Source organism: Jaculus jaculus, chromosome 11, assembly GCF_020740685.1.
Source record: "Jaculus jaculus isolate mJacJac1 chromosome 11, mJacJac1.mat.Y.cur, whole genome shotgun sequence".
Lineage (NCBI taxonomy): Eukaryota > Metazoa > Chordata > Mammalia > Rodentia > Dipodidae > Jaculus > Jaculus jaculus.
In genome coordinates, this window is record NC_059112.1 from 81,906,620 (window position 1) to 81,932,899 (window position 26,280).

General features: G+C 40.6%; 1 protein-coding gene across 2 annotated transcripts in view; it reads right to left on the bottom strand.

The window, feature by feature from the left end:
• Positions 1 to 26,280, bottom strand: part of Tnik (TRAF2 and NCK interacting kinase) — a 429,300-nt gene that overhangs the window by 31,938 nt on the left and 371,082 nt on the right. The window contains exons 19-23 of one of the 2 annotated variants that reach the window (XM_004652341.2): positions 24,091 to 24,254; positions 21,456 to 21,553; positions 20,424 to 20,447; positions 14,498 to 14,682; positions 2,856 to 2,985 (exon numbers count right to left, since the gene is read on the bottom strand). In XM_004652341.2, coding sequence (XP_004652398.1) covers positions 2,856 to 2,985; positions 14,498 to 14,682; positions 20,424 to 20,447; positions 21,456 to 21,553; positions 24,091 to 24,254 — 601 coding nt within the window. The remainder of the gene's footprint in view (positions 1 to 2,855; positions 2,986 to 14,497; positions 14,683 to 20,423; positions 20,448 to 21,455; positions 21,554 to 24,090; positions 24,255 to 26,280) is intronic. The other variant, XM_004652342.2, reaches the window with a different exon arrangement.

Genomic DNA, 26,280 nt, shown 5'->3' on the forward strand with positions numbered 1-26,280 from the left:
CAATTGTGGACTACATACTGTCCCCAGAGGAGCCTATTCTGGATTCATTTTGTCACAGCACTCATCTGGAGCTTGTAGGACTGCTAATTCCCAGGGTCGAGCATTTCATCTTCTAAATGACACTTAGGGAGCTCAGTTCTCATTTATCTTATCTTTGGTTTTTATGCACACTGGACAGATTTTCCTTCCTTCCAATTCCTGTGCAGCAGTGAAAAGCTTCTTAACATTTCCCCCCAGTTTCCCAACAGCATAAATCACACCTGTCCCTTTAGAATTTCAGTTTCTCTTGGATGAATAGCATTCTTCCCCAGCTCCCAGACTAATGCACACTGGCTAACAGAGGAAGAGCTGAAGGGCTAAGCAGAGAATGAATCCCAGACAGTGAGGCACCCAAAGCACACCAAATGCCTCTCCTGCTCAGACGTGCGTCTACTAGATGGTTGTGTTTCCAGTCAGGTTAGCAATGGAGATTAACCACTACCTCAGGCCGCTGAGATGGCTGAAGAAAGGAAACACCATGACTCTTCCCACCTTCTTATTAAATATTGTCCTGCACCAGATGCATACCCTCCAGAAGCTCATTAGCAGAGGCCCAACCATGTCTCTGAATTTCATGCCTGGACATCCCATATGGATGAGCACAAAGACGTTCTACATCCCAGTCCATGCCATGTGTTGAAAATCTGCACACAGTATTCTATTGCATCCTCCATCAACAGATTAAGTTCACATATGATATAGGTCGTTATGATTTCAAAGTGGCTGGTTGTAGTGATAGTATCCTGGGCGTATTCTATGAGATGGAGACACTTGGACGTGGTTTGACTACAGAGCTGAAAATGTGCCTTCAAATGTTGAGTTGGAGGTAGTGACTGTGTCATAAAGATTCAGGCAAATTTTCAATCACATTAGGAACTGAAGTCCTTTCACTGGGAGTTAAAATATAAGTCACTCTAGTACATGCCTCTCATTTTTTTCTTTTTCTTTCTTCTCATGTGTTAAGCTGTAGTGATAGAAGGCCTCTTATACTTGTATTACGGTGATCCATTCACCACACGGGGAGATTTATGTACCAGCACTACACATCCTCATCCCCAGCAGTCAAGCTCGTTTTTCATTCCGGGCATACGCGAACGGAATTTTTAGAGCCTATGTGAAAGATTCGACAAAGCCATTAAATGAAATCCTAGAAAGTTGCTTTGTGAACTAGTCTTCTGGATTTAGCCATACTGCCCATTATTACTTCAGAGGCCTTATTCATCTCAAAACTACAGTTCCTTTCTTCCTCAAGAGAGTGAAATGCCCTCTGCATTTTTAGGAGCCAAAGCCTGCAATTGGGCCTTCTCAGTCCTGTCCTGGCTGAAGAGGGAGAACAACCCTTGATGTGTATTTATACTTTGGAGTGATGGGTAGGTTGCAGTAGATGGAAAAGGGAGAATAGAATTTATGGAGAGGGTGAGATAAAATAAAATAGCTGGCACTTACTGAACTTACATCTACTAACTGGCTCATTTCATTTTTCAATTCTTCTCTTCTAAGCCCTATGATGTTATTTATGAAGTTTTATAGATGATAAAACAGACACAGGGGAGGTCAGATATATGTTACTTTGTTGTTGCTGTGACCAAACCTCTGAGAAGAAGCAACTCAAGGGAGTTAGAGTTTCTTTTGGCTCACAGTTCAAGGCGCTTACAGTCCATCATGGCAGAGGAAGCTATGGCATCAGAAGCAGGTGATTGGTCACATTGCATCCAAAGCCTGGGAGCAGTGCATGATAGGAAGTTGAGACAGGATATCAAACACCCATCCCCAGTGACCCATCTCCTCCAGCAAGGCTTTACCTTCTAAAGGTTCCACAATCTTTCTAAGAGTACCACCAGTGGGGCCCAAGGGATCACACATACAAGTTCATGAAGGCTATTTCACATTAACACCACAGAAATAACATTTTCCCAAAGTCACTTGTCATTATTTTCTTCATAAGTAAAGCCATGTCTCCCAACCCAGATGAAGTGAAGAAGAGAAGATGAATTCTAATTTGTCATTCCCGCCTCCTTTTTTTGAGGTAGGTTCTCACTTTAGCCCACGCTGATCTGGAATTCACTATGTAGTCTCAGGGTGACCTCGAATTTACAGCGATCCTCCTACCTCTGCCTCCCGAGTGCTGAGATTAAAGGCGTGTGCCACCACGCCCAGCTATCAACCCCATTTTGGTTAGCACAGACATATCAGGGAACTCCCACATGTTGAAAGGAAGAGTGAAAGCTGCTTCCACCAATTGAAACAATGCTCCTAGACCTCAAAAAAGAATAACCCTGAAGATGGTAAGGTGCACATATATATTCTGTTTCTTTGTTCCTTCACCCCACTAGCCTACTGCTTTTTTTTTTTAATGTTCACTTAAAGAGTTAAGATGATAGTACCATTTATTGGAACTCCTGAGCATTTTCTACATGAAATCCATAAGGATAAAACCCCAGGGAGGAGGCTAACAAAGCCACTGGTGCTACACAGAAAAGTCACTCCTTTCTGTGTTATTGCTGCAGGAAACATCTGTGTTTGCCAGCTTTATATCCTCAGGCTCAAATTTTATATTTGGATTTGCATGGCTCCTGCTGAAGAATTGGGACTAATGTAATTGAGCCATACTGCAAAAGCTAAGAAAGACACAGGAAAGAAGATGCTAGACCATTAAAATCACTGAACCATGTTCAGCAGCACAGGTTTTGCTGTTCCCTGGCCCTCATGCCAGCCATGGTGCCTAAAATACATGCTGTAAGCATTCTCTGTAAGAGCTCTAATACAAAACCACTTACAGCAAGCACCTTGTCTTCACAGTTGTTATATCAACTTACCTCTCTAATCATCAAGGTTCCTTCTCTGGAAATACTGCTGCTGAAAGCATCTGCGTGTGAGGTCTCCAGCCCATGTGTCCCGACCATTCCCATGTTGTATTGCTCATTGCTCGCTGGGGCTCCTGTTGGTCTGAAATGGGAAGGAACCGTATTCACAGCAAGGTGCAAATTTAGGGAAATACCATTTCCTACCCATAGAAATTTCTTATTGTGGTAAAATACACATGGCATAAAATTTACCATTTATAGTATTTATTTATATATTCCAGTGGCATTAAGGAGGTGCCTGGACTGGGGTTTCAATTCTGTAACAACCCCTATTGACCTCTGTTCTAGTCTCTTCTCAACTAAGCCTGTGAGTGAGCTTCTTGCTCTCCACATTAAAAAGAAAATGTTAAAAATCAGCACCCTTGCTCAGTGACCTTCCCACAGTTCCCACTGCCCTCTGTAATAAGCAGGTACCCTGACTTATTTTTACAACTGCTCTCTTCTCTGCCTGGAAAATGTTTCCCACCCTGGCTCCTGTCTGGCTCTCCTTTGTCCACCTGATTTTATTTTAAATATTTTTATTTATTTATTTGAGAGCGACAGACAGAGAGAGAGAAAAAAAAAAGCAGATATATATAGAGAATGGGTGCAGCAGGGCCTCCAGCCACTGCAAAAGAGCTCCAGATGTTTGTGCACCCAGCTAACTTGGGTCCTGGGGAATCAAGCCTCAAACCAGGGCCCTTAGGCTTCACAGGCAAGTGCTTAACCACTAAGCCATCTCTCCAGCCCTTATTTTATTTTATTTTTGGAATAGGCTCTCACTCTAGCCCAGGCTGACATGGAATTCACTATGCACTCTCAGGATGGCCCTGAATTCACAGTGATTCTTGTACCTCAGCCTCCCGAGTGCTAGGATTAAAGGTGTTCACAACCATGCCCAGCAATCTGATTTTTTTTTTTTCAAGGTAGGGTCTCACGCTAGTCCAGGCTGACCTGGAATTAACTATGTAGTCTCAGGGTGGCCTCGAACTCATGGCGATCCTCCTACCTCTGCCTCCCGAGTGCTAGGATTAAAAGTGTGAGCCACCACGCCCAGCAATCTGATTTTATTTTTTAAAGCACCACTTTCACTGAGTGGCCATCTCTCACTGTCTGTCTAATTCCACCATCCCTTTCTATTCTTCACCCTTTTCTTTAAAAAAATTTTTTAATTTATTTATTTGAGAGCGAGAGACAGAGAGAGAAAGGCAGATAGAGGGAGAGAGAGAGAATGGGCGCGCCAGGGCTTCCAGCCTCTGCAAACGAACTCCAGACGCGTGCGCCCCCTTGTGCATCTGGCTAACGTGGGACCTGGGGAACCGAGCCTCGAACTGGGGTCCTTAGGCTTCACAGGCAAGCGCTTAACCACTAAGCCATCTCTCCAGCCCTTTTCACCCTTTTAAATAGTTATCATGATTTATAATCCTTTATCTATTCTCTCTTCATTTTCTCCTCCTTCATTAAAGTATGAACACATGAGGGCAGAGTTCTTGCCTCTCTACTCACCAGTACATGCTCAGAACCCAGCATGGAGCTTAGCATACAGTGAGAATACAAAGTACTTATTAAATAAGTGGGTTAAGTCACCCCAGACTGTGATTTCTTTACTAATGTATTTGAATTTCAGTTTTATCTGTATCGTTCCTTTTCTTTAGCTGTCTTAAATTCTCATTTGGGAGAATATGGTATTAAGCCAATAAATGATTTATCAAAGGCATTCCAACAGTTGGGCCCACTGGAGTAGATACAAAGTAGGGGGTTTTCCTCAAATAGCATACACCACTTTTTAAACCATGCTGTAGTCACCCCACTTTGTTATACATTGACTTTTTTTTTGTTTTTTCTTGTTGTTGTATATCAGATATTATGGGAGATGGTAACAGGATATTGCCATGCTCCTCAAAGCACAGACTGAATTTCCTTTTTTAACATTTTTTATTTTTTTGGTTTTTCCATGTAGGGTCTCACTCTAGCACAGGCTGACTTGGAATTGACTATATAATCTCAGGCTGACCTTGAACTCTCAGAAATCCTCCTGCCTCTACCTCCTGAATGCCGGTATTAATGGTACACAAGCCTGTCCTGACTGAATTTTCTAGGTGTTCTGTGGTACCAATCGTTCCAGTGCTCAACCAGGGACATGGCGAGACAGGAGCACCACACATGAGCTTCACCAGCCCTCAGAAATCAGTGAAGTGTCTCAAGCTCACTGCCCAAAATTCTATGGTTTAGGAGCTTGGGAAACTGGGAATCAGGCAGGTGACATGGTTTTAGAATGTTAGAATTTTAGTTTTCAGTACCATTTATTTTGTTCTATTTGAGCATCTAACTTTTTGTAAATTGGGATTTTAAGAGAATATGAAGAAAGATTAAGATTTGCTTTTCTCCTGGAAAATACTTATGCCATTTTATTCTTTAATTTTGTTTCTTACATTTGAAAAATATCTGTAGATTCTTGGGTACTATCAGGTTTGAGGACCTAATGAAACAGTCACTACAAGAATTAAGAATGACACCAGATTTATGCTATTTCTGGATCACAGCAGACCCATTTAAAGAACTCTTGTGCAAAGACTAGGGCTGTAACTCAGGGATAGAGTACTTACCTAACACGATCAAGGTCTTGGGTTCAACCCCAAGTAATAGAAAAAGAATTCTCATGTAAAATACAGAAGGAGGACTGAGAGATATCTTAGTGGTTAAGGCACTTGCCTGAAAAGCCAAAGGACCCAGATTTGATTCCCCAGGACTCAAGAAAGCCAGATGCACAAAGTGCCACATGCATTTGGAGTTCATTTGCAATGGCTGGAGGCCCTGGTGTACCCATTCTTTCTCTCTATCTACCTCTTTCTCTCTCTCTAATAAATAAATAAAGGTTCATTGGATTTAAGAAAATAAAGAAGGAAAAAGATGAGGCTGAATTCACCAGAAAAATGTATAGCAAGACATTTACTTCAAAGTAACTAAACTGGAGCAATAGATGAAGTGAATCTTAATATGGGTTAGAATTAAGATGGCTGGAAAAATGCAAAGGACTATTTCATTAACATTTTATTTCCAAGAAAAAGTCGTGCATAATGTTCTTATTTGTGGGGGGAGGGGTTTGAGGTAGGGTCTCACTCTAGCCCATGCTGACCTGGAATTCACTATGTAGTCTCAGGCTGGCCTTTGAACTGATGATAATTTTCCTACTTCTGCCTCTTGAGTTCTGGGACTAAAGTTAGGCATCACCATGCCTGGCTAATAGTATTCTAAAACATGAGAAAAATAAGTTTTTGACAATTCCTAACATGTTAATAGATTGCTAAGTTATGATAGTTCTTAAAACTGTAAATTCTTTTTAAAATTTTTACTTATTTTATATTTGTGTATATGTGTGCTCATATGTGTGTGGGCACATATGGATGTGTGCATATGCATGTGTGTGCATGTGGAAGCCGAAGGTTAATGTTGGGTGCCTTCCTTGATAGCTCTCCAATGTACTTTTTGAGACAGTCGCTCACTGAAGCTAGAGCTCACCGGTTTGGCTAGACTAGCTAGCCAATGAGCCCCAGAGATTCCCTGCCTCCGCCTCCCCAGCACAGGGATTACCGGCATGTGCCACCACAATCAGCACTGTGCATAGGTGCTGAGGATCTGCTCAAGCTCAGGCTTGTGTAATATGCACTTTACAGATGAAACCACCTCTCTAGTCCCCAGACTATGATTTCTTTGCTCATATATTTGAAATTCCGTTTTATCTGCATTTTTCCTTTTCTCTAGCTGTCTTAAATTATCATGTGGAAGAACATGGTATACAGCCAATAAACCAATAAATGAAGTATTTATTAAGAACCTTCCAGGAAAGAGGTCATTTGTTCTCTCTGTCAGAAAGACATTCTTTGCCACTGTGGCATCTCAGGCTGGACTGGTACTCATAGCCAGTTTGACATGCTATGGTCATGTTCTCCGTTGCAATGGACAGTCCCATTATTTGTTTTAAATCATAATGTTCTGATTCTAGCAAAGGCTTCCAATTATAAATGGATGAATTTTCATGAAAAAATTGACTTTCAAGCTAATTTCAACAAGACAATTCCTCAATTAGTTTTCCATATACTTCAATTAATGCCTTCCTCAATTGTGCAGTTTCATTATTACTTTACTAAAATTATTATGACCTGTCCATGTAAATTTTACAGCAAAGACTTGGTACAACAATTCTTTTTTTTTTTTAATATCCTCTTTTAAATGCTTGTGTGTCTAATTCATCTATCGAGTTCAATTTTTCTGTATCTGTTTTGAAGGTCTAAGTTTTATGAAGACAATTTGATCTATGTGTTAATTGCTAGTAAACAGACTATATACATTGTTAACCACTGTTTTTAAAGTTTGCTGAATGTTTGTAAGCAATGTTTTTGCCCCTTGGATTAACTTTTATACTTTGAAATCTGTGATACAAAATTTATGCAACTGTGATGATGCTTATAGTGAGAAGAATTGGCCATTCAGGCACAAATCCATCCCATGCCCTCTAGAAGGGTTTGGCTGGCTCACTGTGCCTTCACATTGTCCTCTGTGCATCTCCACCTCTGATTATACTCAGTCCTGCAGTGACCAGATCTCATCCGTGGTGGTCTCTTCAATGTCATGGACTGTGTGTGTCACACAAATGGCATCTATTGACTGCTCAATACATCACTGATGCTTTTAGGTCAAAGGCTTTGTTTAATGTCCCTACTAGAGGTTTAACTCAAGCTTACTTTCAAAACAGCCTTTCTATGAATTGATTAGTCATTAGTTATAGGCATATATATTAGCATGTTTAAATGTTCTGGGCAACTAGTGTTAAATTTTGCCATTTTAGAACTCAAAAAGTATCTTTAGTATTGGGTTCACCAGGATGTGTCAAGCTTTTATAAGTTGGTGGTTAGTGCAGAAGAAAATAATTTTCAGTTGTGTCACAGAACTTTACAGTAAAGAGTAAACATTAATGTATATGCACGTATTTAAAAGATGAAGGTGGAGGGATGGAGAGATGGCTTAGCAGTTAAGGCACTTGCCTGCAATGGTAAAGGACCCAGGTTTGATTTCCTAAGACCCATGTAAGCCAGATGCAAAGGTGGCACATATGCTTGAAGTTTGTTTGCAGTATCTGGAGACTCTGACGTACCCATTTAATATATCTCTCCCTCCTTCCCTCTTTATCTGTCTCTCAAATAAATAAATAATAATTCTTTTAAATGATGAAGTTGGCCTGGAGGGATTGCTTAGTGGTTAAGGCATTTGCCTGCAAAGCCAAATGGCCCACATTTGATACCCCAGGACCCACGTTAGTCAGATGCACAAGGGGGTACACACATCTGGAGTTATTTGCAATGGCTGGAGGCCCTGGTGTGCCCACTCTCTCTCTCTCTCCCCCTCTTTCTCTGTCAAATATATAAATAAATAAAAATATTTTTAAAAATGATGAAGTTGTGGAATCCTAGGGAAATGTATAAATCATGACACAAAAATACATGCTATAGGAGCCAGGTATGGTGATGCACACCTTTAATCCCAACAGTCAGGAGGCAGAGGTAGGAGGATCACTGTGAGTTCAAGACCAGCCTGATACTACATAGTGCATTCCAGGTCAGCATGGGCTAGAGTGAGACCCCACCTTGAAAAACCAACAAAACAAAACAAACAAACAAAAAAAACGCTATAAATATGAACAACTTCTGTTAGGAGAGAGGGGGGGCACACTAACCTAAGTAACCTTGACAATTCCAATAAAGAAACATTCTACAGGATGCCTAGCTCAAAGTCTTCAACACTGTTTCCTTCAAAGCAAAGGCAACTAAATGCAACATGGCAGCCTGGGTGGGATGCTGCAGGAGAAAAAGGACATTAGGGCAAAGACTTGGAAAACCTCACTCATCTCACATCAATATTGACTGATTACTTATAACACATGTGCCATGCTAATGGGAGACAGTAGTACTAGAGAAAATGGAATGTGGGGAGCAAGATGGGGCCAGTAATAGAGGGTTCTATTATCTCCTTAATTTTTCTGTAAATCTGCAAGTCCTCTAAAAACATAAAGCTTATTGGGGGCTAGGGAGATGGCTGGCTAAATGGATGAAACCCTTGTCGCCCAAGCTAGAAGTACCGGAGTTTAATCTCCAGACCCCACATAAAAGCTGGAAGGTTACTGCAATCCCAACACGCATTGGCATGATGGGAAGTGAACATGGGAGAATTCCTCAGGAAGCGGATTGTGAATGCAGCAGACTGAGAATCTGGACAGAGAAGCCTGGCCTTAAACATGGCACAGAGGTGAAGACTGACCCCAAAGGGCTCTTTCACCTCCACATCTGCTCTGGCATCCATGTGCCTCTATTCACACTCACACCTACATGAACGTGCACACACATGAATACGCATGCACACGCAATTTTTAAAAACTTTACAATAAAATTCATTTATAAGAAAAAAAAGTGAAGAAAATTAACTTAAAGAAACCTACTAAGGCTAAAACAACTGTAACATTTATGGTTAATAGATTCCTTTGTTTTAGGAATGGCTTTCCTAATACTGAAAACTGGGTAGGAAAAATTAGCTGTCCAATATCCTATAAAGACTGCAAAACCCAAATCAAAACAAACAAAAACACCACTATTGATTCAAAGGAAAACTACAGGAAATTTGCTGTAATTAGGTTGCAGGCTTGGAACAATAATTTCCTCTAATTAGATTTGTCAAGGTGCTCCTGGCGATGTTGGTTTACTACAATTCAAGGCATCCTTTGGGCACCTGCTTTCTAAATGGCTCAGGGCTCCTGGGTTTGGTACTGGCTAGTCCATATAAAAGCTGAACAAGGTTTGGTTCCTAAACAAAAAGAGGTGTCATCCATAAGAGCACAAGAGCATCACAAATGCACTCATATACAAGACAAGACTTAAGGGGGGGAAGAAGAATATGGGGAAAGCTGCTCAAGGTGTGGTGGTTTGATTCAGGGTCTCCCATAAAGTTTGGTGTTCTGAATGCTAGGTGCCCAGCTGATCGAGATTTGGGAATTAACACCTCCAGGAGGCAGTGTTACTATTGAGGGCAGGCTTATGGGTATTATAGCCTGGTTCTCCTTGCCAGGTTTGGCATACTCCCCTGTTGCTATTGTCCACCTTATGTTGGCTGGGGGGTGATGTCCACCCTCTGCTCATGCCATCATTTCCACCTATCATCATGGAGCTTCCCCTTGAGTCTGTAAGGCAAGATAAACCCTTTTATTCCTCTTGGTCGGGTGATTTGTGCCAGCAACACACACCTGACTGCATCACAAGGAAAGGCCCATAGTGGAAAAGGGCATGGCTGGTAAAGGAACCACTTTGGCTGGGATATGTTAGGAGGAATCATAGGCCCCGGGGATATAGTGCATGGGGAGAACTAGGAATAAGGCCTAATCCATCATCCTTCTGCAACATTATTCACCCAGTGCCTAAACAAGGGCTTGGCGGGCAAATGACTTATGAGCAGCGCTTCAGAAGCTGAGAAGGCAGGCAACGGGGCCGGAACTATAGTGCTTTAGCAAGAACGGAAGGAACAAGCATAAAGCTACGTGGTTTTCATTGTCCAAACTGCGAGGCTGTCTGAAGTCCGGGAACAGTGCTAGCAGTAGGTGGCTCTGATGATGGTGGGGATTGTGGCTTTCTGTACTTTTCTGTTCGAGGGGTATGCTGGGATTTGAGGAGGGTGCTGACACAAAGGGCTCCTCTTCAGCTTGTGCGACAGGATGAAGTCAGCTTGCATGCCTCACTTTCCCTTCTCCCTATGCTATCAAGCTTTCAACGTTCCTGATTACAGAAGTAGCTCCTGTCCATCAGATAATTGGGGGTATGTAGAAAATACAAGTCTTTCAAATAATCCAGAAGTAACCATGTGCAATTTTGGCTTATCTTACTCTACTTATTTTTCTTCTATTCCTGTGGTATTAGGAAATAGTATAGTTAGTTAAGGAGCACAGATTTATTTATGTTTACTCATAATGTTATATCTTATGTAACAAATATGAAGCTGTATATAGTGAGAAAAAAAATCTTATTTTGAATAGTAGAATCCATAGCTGTTGTCTGAAAGACTGGACTCCATTTCTGAAGAGCTCTTTTGTATACACTTTATAGGAGGGAACTGTGCTATAATACTTTTTTTTCCTGCTCTAAAAACATATAGCACAAGACAGCAAGGTTTATCTTAACAAAAGAATATAAAGGCAAGAATGTATACAAAAAGCTCTGAAGCCTCAAAGTACTCTACTCGTAAAGAAGTTACTGCTTTTTACAAAGGGATTTCTTTTTTGAGGTAGGGTCTCACTCTAGACACATAACTTAGATAATAATATGTTTTAAATATCTTTTAAAAATTTTTTTGTTCATTTTTTATTTATTTATTTGAGAGCGACAGACAGAGAGAGAAAGATGGGGAGAGAATGGGAGCGCCAGGGCCTTCAGCCACTGCAAACGAACTCCAGACACGTGCGCCCCCTTGTGCATCTGGCTAACGTGGGTCCTGGGGAACTGAGCCTCGAACCGGGGTCCTTAGGCTTCACAGGCAAGCGCTTAACCGCTAAGCAGTCTCTCCAGTCCTTAAATATCTTTTAAATAATGAGCAAATCAACGTATCTAAGATTTATTAAGTCTTCAAGAACCACATCAAGTCTTTCCTCTACCATAAGGGCTCCATGATAACCTGAGTTTATCGTTTCTCACCTGAATCATGGTGATAGGTCCTCTGAAAGGCTTCAAAACATCTTACTGAAATAATGTCTCTCAAGATCCCTTCATAGTTCTCAATGGCCATAAGATAAAGTACACAGTATTGTTGTGCAGTTCCTAGTCCAGAACCTGTCCTGCACTGCCACAGTGTTCCCAGCAAACTCACCCTCCTATCCCTTTCCTTCAACTCTTTACACTGCCTGGAATTCTAATCCTACCCTGCATTCATTTATATTTTACTGACAGTTATGTACATCCACCCCTTTCCCTTTGATTAGGCCATACATTCTTTGAAATCAGGTCTGGTAATTTCAATTCCATGTGATTAAGCTGAAGTCCTACTTACTGGTGAGCCTCTCTATTTCAGAAACCAAAAGTGTTCTGCCAATAGAGCAATAGATATGGCACTATGCCTACTCTCAAGGGCCCTGCGGTCCCAAGAAGAAAACACATAATAAGTAATCCTGACTGAAGGCACTACATGCAAATTCAGGGATACACACAAGATAAACATGGCAGAGCAGAAGAGGGGACCAGCTGTTCTGCAGGCTAGTCTGTGGGAAGTTCACTTCCAAAGGGACAGGAGAGTACTAGATATCAGAAAGCAGCACTGTACAGTGAACTTGGAGAATCTTAGAAAGGTGGATGTTACTGCAGCAGGGGAGATACCCCATATTTTCCTTCACAGGGAAGGCAGGGAATGCCATTCATAGCATTACAAAAGTACTTAAAAGATAGTTGGACATGGTGGCACATACCTTTAACCCCAGCACTTGGGAGGCAGAGGTAGGAGGATTGCCATGAGTTCAAGGCCACCCTGAGACTACATAGTGAATTCCAGGTCGGCCTGGACTAGAGAGAGATTCTACCTCGGGGAAACCCCCACCCCCCAAAAAAAAAATTGAAAAGACTTTATTTAACATTTCTCCACAAATTATTTTGGTTATTCTCCAAAATGTTCAAATTAGCATGCATTCTTCCAAGTTTACTTCTGTCTTTGTAAATGAGAATATAAGGCTTTGGAAGGCACAGCACAAGTATGTACTTCCCACATGTCTCAAAGTCTTCAGCACACTGTCTAACCAGAATGTGGATTTTAGCAATCTTTGAATTACATAGCTGACTTTCATCCTGCTAGTTATGTGCTTAGCGGGAATTCCAAATATCTGCTTGAAGAATTGAACAGTGCTGAGTCAAGAAAAACCCAAGTGGACAAGCATGTTTTGCAGAAATGTTATGGATCAGTGATTTTGCTTCTAGAATGATTTTATTTTCTATTAAATGAGCAACTTAATAATGATTTGTTTCAAAATGTCATATTTAATAATATTTATGGTTGTCAATAAGTGAGTAACCAACAATAAGATAATAAGTGTGGTATTGGCACAATAATAATTTGGTGTAATAATACCAATAGATTTGCTTCTCAGAATTGCTTCAAAGTAATGATGCTTAATCAGTGGATGGCATCACCTGCAGGCTGCCCACCCCTATCTCTCTAGTCTCTGTTGAGTAGTATAATAATTAATGGCCTTATTTCATCTTCTCTATGTAGAGTGAGATGGTCTGATGGGAATACTTAAGCTAAACCACAAAATTATGCAAATGAATTGAATGAAGCTGGGAAAGTTAGTCCTTCATTATATCAAAGTTATGTTTGTCAGGGCAACACCACCATATGTTTATTTAGGATTTGGAGAAACACAATAGAGTGGGAACATTCCCAGAAAGTCCTGTCCAATGAGTAAAATAAAAACTAAGCTTTGCATTCATGCTAAAATACAAATAAAATAAAAACAGGGTGCTGGAGAGATTTCCCAGTGGTCAGGACACTTGTGGCACATGAATTAGGATCTAAATTCTACTACCCCTGGCATAAATAAAGCAGCTGGGCATGGTGTGGAGAGGAGTGGAAACAGGAGGAAATTAAAGGGAAAGAGTGACCGAGGAGGACATCTGGCATCTTTCTGTGGCCTCCACAGTGTGCACATGGGTGTGTACACCTACACACATGCATGCATATAACTTACACACATACACACATCAAAGAATAAAGAATAAAGAATGCAATCACTGCTTAAAAGAAGTACTGCTTAAGCAAAGGCTACCACTAAGGGAGGAAGGCATAGATATAAATATTCCAAAATCAGACTATAAGCAGATTGACAAGTGAAGACACTAGTGACAGAGAAAAAGGTTATTAAAAGAGACACTGAGGAAGATGAAGGAACATTTCCTAACAGGGGATACTTAAGTCAAACACTTAGAGCTTCTCTGCATGATCACTTGACTCCTGACTCTTGTGGGGTGCTGTGACATGCTGCCGCGTGCATTCCTCCTGACTGGTGGCTTGGACGGTGATGGAATGTATGTTTCCTGTTCATCTCAGCCTCTCAACATCACTGCCCGTGATCACACTCTTTTAATTCTAGGGGTAGAAGCATGCCACTGGTCTTGCTGTCACTACAGTTTGTTCTAGAGATGAAAAGAACTGAGAATGATGAGAATGAGTCATCAAACGGTAGGTAGGCATGGCAGAGGATGCATACATAGTCCTGGAAACAATATTCTAAATGATAATGTCTAGGGAGAGAAGTCATTACGGAACTGTGTTTTAATAAGAACCCCAAATCCCCAAAGCCAATTCACCTAGTCAGTGACCTACATCCAATTTACATTTAGTTAATATTTCTTGTCCTTTTGTTTTGGAAACCTAGCCCATTCCTGGTGAGCATTAAAGAAGTAGTCTGGATCCAGATATGGTGACATGCACCGGGGTCCCAGATACTCCAGAGGCTGAGCCAGAAACAGTGCTTGAGCCCAGAACTCAGGACTCCCCTGAACAATCTAGAGAGACCCCCAACTCAAAAGAAGTCCTCTTACATCAGTCTGGGTATGTCACTGACAGCCACAGTCCCATCATGGGTCTCGCTCTCTCCATCTTCCTCCTCTTCCTCACTACTTTCTGATTCCTCACTGGAGGAGGAATAATCAGTCACTTTCTTCAGTGGACGGTTTGTTTCTTCAATACGGAGTTCTCTTAATTCTTTGGCTAATGCCGTCAGATCCTACAAAAGAAAAGTTTGTCAGCACATAAATTGTAGATATGCCCAAAGCTACAGCTCCCAGCAAGTCATTGCTCCAGCTTAAGCAACAATAAAATAAAAAGCTCTATCAAGTACTGTGAGCAAACACAGTTACTGCATGGAACTAAGAAAACGATGCTTGTGGTGTGTAGAAGCTAGAAAAGAAAGATGAAATCAATTTAAACTTTGTTCAAAACCATGAGCTACACTAAGACTGCTCAGTTCTGAATACATATGTATATGCCCTGTTGTGTGCACAGTCATATATATAAACATTATTTTCTCTCTTTATTTTGAGAGGGTGAAACCAGTCACCCTGAGAGTTAGTGGGGAAAAATACATGGAATTAGAAATTGTTCCCCAGTATTCTAGAAATCCTGACAAGCCACAGTAATGGCTTTTCCTCTCTTATGATAGCTACTACCAAAATCTAGTGTTAGTCACAGAACAGAGCAATTCCCAAGGTTGACTTGGTGTGTCATCATTCCCCGGAGAGCAGAGGCACCATATCCAATGATGACTCACCTCGAACCCTAGTGCCCCTGGAATTCATAGCTGCAGAACTGAGTTACTCAAGAGAAACAATAAGATAAATAAATAAATAAATAAATAAGCAAACAAATAGCTCTCTTCCAGAACGACAGGTGTTTCATTTTCTTAAATTTGAAATTCCAGTCACCTGGCAGAAACCCTGACAAATAAGGCTGAAATGAATGTGCAAACACCCAAAGGAAGAGATAAATTTCCAATTTTCCATGAGTATGATGAAACCTCTAGCCTTATGGATGTGATGATGTGGTATTTAATCACCAAGACACAGTGCAGGCAGTGTGCTGAACATCTGAACTACCTCTGATTTTACATGCTTTCAGAGCAAGGCAGGGAGAAGCGGTTCTGCAAAAGCATGGCCTCTCTAATTTGCATGGGTTCAACTGCCCATGGTGCACAGCATGCAAATGAGGAAAAAGCAATTTGACATCAGTCTTACCATTTCTCCCTATTTAGTGACCCATGTGGGAATCAGAGCGTTCAGTGAGAGACAGGGGATTAGGGAGAAAGAAACTCATTGAAAAATACTAAATTCTGAATTTTTATGGCCATATTCTCTCTTTATTTCAGTTAGAGATGTACTCATCCAAGCTGCCTGATGTCAGACATCTATGATGTTAGATCATCTATCCCAATTGGCTACAAAGAAAAGGTGTGGTCAATGTGTACAGTTGAATGGTGACTATAATTTTATTTTGAGACAACAATGAACTGTTAGGTTTTTCTATTATTACCGCCTACAAGGCACATACTATAGTTTTGGCTAAGACTAGGATCATAGTAGAGAACATTTTTGTTGCATCACTTGAACATTAGGACATTCAAGACATTAGGTAAAGGAGTCATTTATTTTTAATGTTATGCATATAAAAAGGAAAACAATAATGTCTATTAAATTTGTCCTGAAGTCATTTGAATTTACGCCCTTGTGGAAAGGAAGCGTCTGGAAATTTTAATTGTACATTATAGTCACGCACACACTTGCAGGAGCTTGTGCACACACACTTGCTAGGACACATGAGCCCAGTCACAGTGGATGTATTCATCCCAGCTGGGACAGTGAACACAGCTGTGTTAAACAGGAAAGCTTCCATACACATAGAATTTTAGGCTATTTCAATTTCACTTCCCCCCTCACTGTGGGTTCTTTGTCAAGGGACCCAAACCAAGAAATCCTACTATCCAGATTTCAGCATTCTACTTATTTTCTCTTGATCGCGGCTAACAGTCATCTTTATCAAATGAAAAGAGTATGAGAAGCATGCTTGGAAACAATGGGGACAAACTGTTTACCTTTCTGTTAAGGCTCTAAAAGGAAAAGGGTATTATAATCTTTCAAACCACTAAAATACTAACAAATCGGATAAATTTATTTTATATTTTGGTTTTCATATATTTAGACCATGCTAAGAGTCATCCAAGAATATAATCAATATTTAAGATTTTACTTACCATTAAAACACATTTTATTATAATTTAAAGAGAGAATATGGTTTAAAAAGAATTTATTTCTATTATCAATAATTCTAAATGAAATGTAATACTATCAATATGGCTTATTTAAATCAATGACACATTTTCCCCTAGGGGATGGATTTTCTCATCTCTGACATTTCAAAACAAGACAAGAGAGATATTAAAAAGATTAAAATTACTTATAAACATTTAGTGGATAACCCAATGGCTTAAAGAAAGTTTCACTTGCTAAATGACCCATATTTTCATAAACGGCATGTTTACAGACACATTAAAGTTCTGGCTTAGTTTATAATTTTGATTTTAGTCAGAAATTTTTATGTCAGTCTTATTAGGAAATGCTTTCCTGAGACATTGGGAATGATTGCAAATTCCACTGAAGCTCGAATGGTAACAGATTGGAGGGTGAGGCTTATGTGAAAGGCAGAATTAACAAGTGACTCAACAATCATACTCCCAGTCCATTGCAAATAGTCTATGTGGTTAGCTCAAACTTCACCCTTCATCTATCCACTACGGAAAACGTACCACAGCAAAGTTACAGAAAATAGATGTGATGTAAAACTGACACCACTGGGTCCAGATCCATTTTCCCACATTTCATTCTCTGACAATTCCAATTTTCTCCATATAATGAGTCTTTATGTTAATTTACTGCTGGGCTGTCTCAAGCCTGAAGGTAAAAAGTATTAAAAGAGGGAAATAAATTTGCTATTTAGTGTGAAAATATTTAAGAAAGTACTAACTGAAAAAGAACTATGGCAAGATGCTGAGATTTTTTTTTTCAACTACTGTGTAAATGTGAAGAGTTAAGAGGCTCATATCTAAAGACTTCTCTGAGGTAAGACTTTTTAGATTCACCTTGATATAATTTTTCATTCTTATTTAATCTGACAGTTATGCCCATTTTGCCTCAAAAAGTGCTCTTTTTGGTCTCCTTTTTGAAATAATTTTGTTTATTCAAATTTTAGTTCCTCAGCCATTATATTGCTGAGGAATCTTAAGACGGTCTTTTATGTGTTAATTATTTTTTTTTTCCTTTTTAGTAAATCTAAAGATATGACATGGCGCAAATCTAACTTCAATGCTCTCATCTGAAGGAAAAGGAATTTGGACACTAATTATTGTTCAACTTCTAGCTTGTCTATAATGGTACTCTAGAATTTTTCAGATTTCTGTGTTGAATGGATAATGGTATAGTCAATGTCTGCTTCTGTATATAATCTTCAGGCCACATGTTTAATTATGTCAAGGTAAAAAGAATTTATTTTCAAAGGCTTTATTTGATAACCACAGACTATTACAAAATTTCATATTCCATTGGAAAGGAATGCCATATTAAAGGATTCTCTTCCAGATATTTTTTTTTATAAATTTTTTATTTATTTATTTGAGAGCGACAGACACAGAGAGAAAGACAGATAGAGGGAGAGAGAGAATGGGCGCACCAGGGCTTCCAGCCTCTGCAAACGAACTCCAGACGCGTGCGCCCCCTTGTGCATCTGGCTAACGTGGGACCTGGGGAACCGAGCCTCGAACCAGGGTCCTTAGGCTTCACAGGCAAGTGCTTAACCGCTAAGCCATCTCTCCAGCCCCCAGATATTTTTTTAATGAAAAATAAAACTAGTAAGCCAGCACTAACAAACAAGTTCTTAAAAATAATTTTAGGACTCTTTTTCTACTCTGGGTTATCCCAATAGCAGAATGGCGGTGGAGGGAAACCCTAAGAAAATGTAGGGATCAAAAAAGGAGAGGGCTTAGTTAAAGATCTTCCATTTGTGATACTAGTGATATTTGGGGTCAGGTAATTGTTGACTGTGAGGAATTCTCCCTTGTGCTGGAGAGTGCTCAGCCACGCCCCTCAGCTGTAACCATAAGCTGAAAGTAGCACTATCTTCCTTCTCCAGGTGGGACAGCCGCAGCCATTCCGATGCCGCTGTCTACGTGCGGGGGGGAGTAAACGTGACTGAGAGCCACTGCGTGAGGCAGGACTGCCTCCCTGTACTTTCTGTGCTCCAGTTCAAGGACCCAAAAGTAGAGCTGTCTGATCATCTGGAGGTTATTTATTTATTTTTTCTTGTCACACAGCCCTGAAGATTTTGGCATGCATCCCATATCCCCTCAACAATTTATGCCTCTGATGCTTCTCCCCCTCTATCTACTGTGGTGACCTATACCAAAAATAAAGCCTCTGTTAAAAGTATCCAGGTAAGCCAGATGAAACCCTCTAGAACCCATTCTCTCATGATAGCCACCTCCATGCCATTTTCTGGGTTCATGCAATTCCTCTTAAGTTGTACATACACACACGCACGCACGCACGCACACACACACCATTGTATTGGCTCCAACAGTGTCAGACAATCACTTTCTTTCTTCTTCTGTTCTGGCAGCGAATTGGTAAGAGTTGTGGCAATCCCTGCCCTCATCCTTCTCACTATGCTGAAGGAAAAAGACAAGCAAGGAAGGCCAGGATCCAGATCAATTATAAACATTCCCTGCTCCCTTTCCATAAATGCCATCCACATGCTGGGGGCACACAGAGTCTCATTCCTTTATTATCAGTGATTGGTTACTAGGACAGTGACTTTCTATACCACTCTGAATGGTGAGGTGGCCATAAATCTGAAAAGGAGAAATCAGCTGCATGGGAGACATGCTTCCCCTTCTTAGAAAATTAGTTCTGTGCCTGTGACTTAAGCCTCCACAACCTTGGCTGTCCACAGCACTTTATAGTTTATGAAATGACGTTGTACATATGACTTGAGGGATCCTAAACAATTTTGTGAGTAGCGATGGCAGACATTATTATTCCCACTTTACAGTCAAGAAAAATGGCCCAGAGAATTCATGAGACTCGTACTAGCTGACTATTTAATGGGGGAGCCAAGATTTCAATGCAGCTTGCTGTTTCCTGAAGCCAGTGCTTTTTTCCAAATAATTACTTACACACACACACACACACACACACACACACACACACACACACAGAGGAATACAGTATTCAGCAGAGCTCAGCCTCAAAGCTGTAATGGCCTTTGGATTCCATGCACATAAGGCTCTTTGCAAGGCCTGACTCTTAGGAACAATTCCACGCTGCTGCATTCATGCAGGTCTGACGAACAGCAGTAAGGCAGTCATCCTTCTTAGCAAGCTACCTACAGTTGACAAAGCCACATATTTTTCTAATGGAAAAATGTCTCTACAGATATGGAAATCAAGTCACTTAACTTGCCTGGATTCACTAACTAAAGTTGCTGCTGCTGCTGTTGGTGGTAATGTCCCAGGAAAGTAACCTAACCATGCCCAGTAGCTCTCTGTTCACAGATCACACACTGTACATTTTTAACGTGCTAGAGTGATGTCTTAAGACCTCTGAGCTGTCTCCTAGCAAGAATGGCAAGTACCAGTTTGCAACTGGAAGGTACTGGAAGAGGAACTATGTGGTAACAAAGCAATCATACTTGCTCGTACCCTGATTAGGACAGTGGAGTACAGCATGTTTGCTCAGTGCAAAGGGCTCTGAAGCCTTTTGTGGGTAATTGAGAGGGTCTCAGTCTGTCTTCCTAGGAGAATACTGCTTGCAAGTGGGATTTAAACCCTTGATCTGACCAGTCTCCTTTCTGAATGTTCATTTCAAGAAATCAGGTTAATATTTCCATATTGTGAAATCATGACCAAGAAAAGGCAATACTAACCTCATCTATAGCTTTCTTATAGCTCTGCGATAAAAGGGACCCCGTCCAGAAGAATCCACAGAAGGAGAGAGCCGGGAGGAAACAGGCAGGTTAGACACGAAATTGGAATTGTTAGTACAAAATTGATAAGGACAAAAAGGCAACAAGAAGACTGAATATGCAAATTCCTTTCATTATTACTTAATATATTTCTCATTACTGTAGGGGCAACCAAACAGCAAGTGGGAGAGGCTTTACGTTCATTTTATAGGAGATTCTCACAAAATTGAAATAAAAGAGGTGGATAGTAGTGACTTATCCAAAATTGCTTCCCTACTTTCAACTCTCAGGCAGCATGCACTTAGTTCTTTCTGTATAGCCAGGTGGAGTCCACTGTTACAGTATGGGAGCTATGGAAGCTGAATTTCAAGCTTTCAGGCGCCGAGTCACACCAGGCCTATTAATGTTTTGGTTCATAAAAGATGATTCCTAAAGGCATGAAAAACTGCACACAGCTAATGATACTTCATAGGAAAAGTAACATGGAGAAAATGAAGACTAGATAAGAGAGATCCAGAGGAAGAACTCAGGTATCCTTAACTGCTAGTTTGAACATCTTTTGTCAAAGCTGCTGGTCAAAAATTGTGGCATAGGCTGGGCGTGGTGGTGCACACCATTAATCGCAGCACTTGGGAGGCAGAGGTTGGAGGATCTCCATGAGTTCAAGACTACCCTGAGACTACATAGTGAATTCCAGGTCAGCCTGGAGACCCTACCTTGAAAAAACAACAACAAAAAAGAATTTTTAAAACTTAATAAAAACAGTGTAGCATAGTATGAGCAACAACATATTGGGAGACAGAGGAAGTCACCCCAAGATCCATTTAGCTCTTTCCAAACCAGGTATAGCTTCCTTCTGGATGCTTCTAGCATCCATTCCTATTCATCCCAACAATGTTTGCTCATGACTATGAGCACGTATCTCTTACTACTTGATTATAAATGTTCTCTGGTAAATGAGAATTCAAAATTCTGAGAAAGGCAAGCACTCACAGCTGGTCGACTAGGCCGGGTAATGTCCCTGGATTCTTCGGGTTTCCCCTTGGAAGGCTCGTGGGGGAGCACGGGTGATCCTTCTGACTTACTGTTGGCTAGAGGGAAAACCAGGGTCAAGAAAGACATGCTGTGACCATTAAAGTGATGATTCTCATTCCGAGCACTCCCCCACCCCCGAAGACGCTCCCCTGTCGATCAATATGCGTGCTGCCCACTTAGACAAATCTATGAACCTTTCCATGGAAAAATGATAAATGCTAAGGGTACAAAATCACACAGACACTTGGAGCCTGAAACCTAGAAGTCACTAGTAATAATGAGAAACTATGGCAAGCAGGGCTGTTGCCATCATTTACTGGGTCCTTACTGTGCATCAGGCATAGTGTTAAACGTTCTCTCTGTCAGTCATCTCAGTGAATCCGTAGCCCACCCCAACGGTGTGGTAATATTTTCCTAAATTGAAGTTTAATGCAGTTTTAGAAAGAAAAAATTGGCCTTAGGTGGAGATGTAGTTAGAGATCAAGCTGGAATTCTTTCTGAGTTCTGGAAGTCATCTTTTCAATCACTATCCTAAACGAGCTCTTAAGTTATGGCTGTAGACTTGGCTTCTCATGTTTCCCCTTGTATACTTGTATAAGTTTACCAGTACAACTTATTTGATATAAGTTTATGCAAAAGAAAGAAAGAAAAAGTTTTATTTGATGGAATGGGATTTAGATGGGGTGGGAAGTATACTGAGCCTTTTAAAGAAGGGCAGGAAGATGTTGGTGAGAAAGGGCAGGTGCTGTAATGGGGTACAGAGCAAGGATGAGGAGGCTCCCTGTGGCCACAGTCAGAGAGCTTCTGTGTGGTTTATGAACTCAGGAGGAGACAAGACACAGTCTAGGAGAACCAGAGTTTTCTGTTATGTTTTAAAGTAGTCTTCCCAGACTTGGGAGATAGCTCAGCAACTAAAGGCGCTTGCTTGCAAAGCTTGTTGATCAAGATTCAATTCCCCAGTACCCATGTAAAGGCAGATGCACAGAGTGTCACATGCATTTGGAGTTCATTTGCAGTGGCAAAAGGCCATATTCATTTCTCCCTGTCTTTAAAATATATAAATAAAATATAAGAAAAATAAAGGGGTCTTTCCTGGCAGGGATATATCAAGGACATAGGAACCTTTCTAACCCAGAAGCAGGCAGCTGAAAGGAAGAATAGTAGAACTCAGCCTGAACCAGAACAGAGAGTTAAAACAATATAAATAATATAGATTTTCTTTAATTCTTGCTCTAAGTAAGGACATAAAGTTGCTGATACTCAGAAAGAAGGTCCCTAACTGAGGAAAATCTATGCGTGGGTCAAGGCTACAAACACAGAGCTCTGGGATGTCTCACCAACATGAATACTACATAGGGGCAGCCATGGGCCAGCCCATGTCCCAACTCAAAGACATGGACGCCACATCAAATGTTAAGGTTTCCAAAGCACATATATAATTATTTTACTTGTTTGAAACCTAAAAGGGATAACTGGAGGTGAAGCAGGGTTATTGCAGGGGCTAGAAAACAATAAAGAAGTGGCAGTTTTCTTTAGACACAGTGATTAATAAGTATATTAATATTTATCAAATTGTACTTGAAAATACTGGTCTTTATCGCTCAGAAGCAAAATTATGTTCTTAAAGAACATGACTCAGCAAGAATGAATTTCGATTAGTTTGAATAATATATCACTCTGTGTAATTACCTGGACAATATGAATGTTTTCATGGGTTTTCTCATTAATGAAAACAGAGCAAAGATGGATGATTTGAATTAAATGCTTGGAGAGGCAGGCTCATTTTTACTTATTGAATAGAAGCAACCAAAGGAGGTATGTGTGTGTGTGTGTGTGTGTGTGTGTGTGTGTGATTCTGAGTATATGCATGTTCTCATGTGTATGGGCACATATGGAGGTGTGGGGTTGAAGTTGAGTATCTTCCTTGGTCACCTGCAACATTACTTCTCGAGGCAGGTCTCTTGCTGGAATCCAGAGCTTGCAGATTCACTGCATCTATCTGGCTCTGTTTCTACTTCCTGAGAACGAAGATTACAGACAGGCCACCACACTCACTGGCATTATGTGGGTGCTGGGAATCTGAACTCAGGTCCTCACACTTGTGAGGCGCTAAGCAATCTTTCTACCCTCAAAGATATATTTTAACGTGAACATTTTATATCCTACTTTGTGTATATTTGTTCTATATTAGTCTTTATCAAATTTTCTTTTGAGAAATACCTAGGATTATGAAGTGTGTTCAGAATCCTGAAAAGGTTGACTAGCACCATGGGAACAAGACAGGGTGATACATGAAATTCTGAAAATAAGGAATGGATATTTTCAAATGACATGAATACTTGGAGCTCTCCCTGGAACATACCAGTGCCTTAAATTAGGGAAGAATTTTGCTCAAGTCTCATGTCTTACATACACAGTTATGGATGGTGGCCCATTTCCTTGAGGATATGAAAATGGAGAGGAGCTAAGAGCTTTTAGGCATCACACAATCAAATGCATACCAAGCAGAGTCAGGAAATCATCCCCCTTCCCCGTCCATGGCTTCCCTTCCGTTCCCAGGCAGCATCACTAGGGGAAGGTGAGAATGCTTTACCACGAACTCTGGTTCTTTCACTGGATCCTGCTTGCGACCCTGGCTGGGAGCCTCCCTGGGAGCTGGGCTGGGAGCTGGGAGTGCTGGAGCTGGAGGAACTGCCACTGCTGGTCCTCTGCAAAGGGCTCTCCAAGACGGGCTCAGTTCTTCGGAGATCAGGGTTGCTGCATGAATGGTAGGGTACATTGGTTGCACACTAAAGTTCAAATTATGTAAAGAACTCAAACAACTCAACAACAGGAAAAGAAATAACTCTACTGTAAGAATGAGCAAAGGATGATGGGTGTGGTGGCGCACGCCTTTAATCCCAGCACTCAGGAGGCAAAGGTAGGAGAATAGCCATGAGCTCAAGGCCACAATGAGACTACCTAGTGAATTCAAGGTCAGCCTGAGCTAGAGTGAGACCCTACCTCAAAAAAACAAAATAAATAAATAATAAAAATTTAAAAAAGAATAAGCAAAGGACCTCAACAGACATACACCTAGCTAAGGGGTGTATGTAAAAGTGCTCAACTTCGCTGACCATCAGAAACATAGAAAATTTAAACCACAATTAGTTATCATCTTATACCTGCTAGAATGGCTATTATCAAAAAAGAGGAAAGATTACAAGTGGTGGTGAGAATGTGGGGAAAAGGAAACCCCTGTATTCCTCTGGTTGGGAATATAAATTAGTATAGACATTACATAAAACACTCTGGAGATTCTTCAGTGAATTAAAAACAGAACTATTGGGCTGGAGAAATGGCTTAGTGGTTAAAGCACTTGCCTGCAAAGCCAAAGGACCCAGGTTTGAATCCTAGGGCCCATGTAAACCAGATGCATAAGGGGGCTCATGCATCTGGAGTTTGTTTGCATTGGCTGGAGGCCCTGGTGTGCTCATTCTCTCTCTCTACCTGTTTCTCTCTCTCTCAAATAAATAATAATAATAAACCAAAACTACCATGTGATCCAGCAATCCCAATTCTTTCTACATATCCAAAGGAAATGAAAGCAGTGTTGTATGTATATATGTATGTGTATCCATGTGTATATCTATATGCATATATGTATTTATATATTCACTATTATTTTATTTGTAATAGCCAAAATATAAAATCAACTTGTGTCTCCTGATACATGAGTGACTAAAACATTTATAGTCACATTTACAGTCTATAAATATATGCATCAACTACACACAAAAAAACAATTATTACATGATCTCATTACTATGTGGACCAATGTGATTCAGAGAAGTGGAGTTGAATGTTGGTCATCAGGGGCTGTAGGGGTTGGTGGGAGAAATGGTGAAATGCTAATCAAAGAGGACAGATTTAGCGAGGATGAACAAGCTTTGGAGATAGACACCATGGCGTTTATATTTAATAATAATGTGTGATTGAAGTAGATCTTTTAAAAATATTTTATTTATTTATTTGAGAGAAAGAGGTAGATAGAGAGAGAAGGAATAGGTGTATCAGGGCCTCTAGCCACTGTAATCGAACTCCAGATGCATGCATCACCTTGTGCATCTGGCTTATGTTGGTACTGGGGAATCAAACCTGGACCCTTAGGCTTTTCAGGCAAGTGCCCTAACTGCTAAGACATTTTTCTAGCCCCCTAGATCTTTTTTTGAGACCAGATCTCATTATATAATCCAGTCTGAAATTCACAGTCCTCTTGCCTGTGCATCTGGAAAATTTATACATATATAAAAATATCACATGATGTGTCATAAATATATATATAAAATTTTCATTTATTATTCATTAATAAAGCTGGGTATGAATTGACATTTGTACACACTAGCATACTCGAGTCTCCACTCTAGTGTAAAGGGATAAAGAGAATGCTTATGACACACTGTGCTGAAGATGGTAGCTGTGCTTTCATGGTAGAGCTGCTGGCGAGGCACTAGAAGAGCATTTTAAACTCAATTATTTGGTCAGCACAATGAAAACACTAGCTCTGATATGACAAATTAAAAAAAATTACAGTTTAAAATTGTTAAGCGCTTGCCTGTGAAGCCTAAGGACCCCGGTTCGAGGCTCGGTTCCCCAGGTCCCACATTAGCCAGATGCACAAGGGGGCGCACGTGTCTGGAGTTCGTTTGCAGAGGCTGGAAGCCCTGGCGTGCCCATTCTCTCTCTCTCTTCCTCTATCTGTCTTTCTCTCTGTGTCTGTCGCTCTCAAATAAATAAATAAATA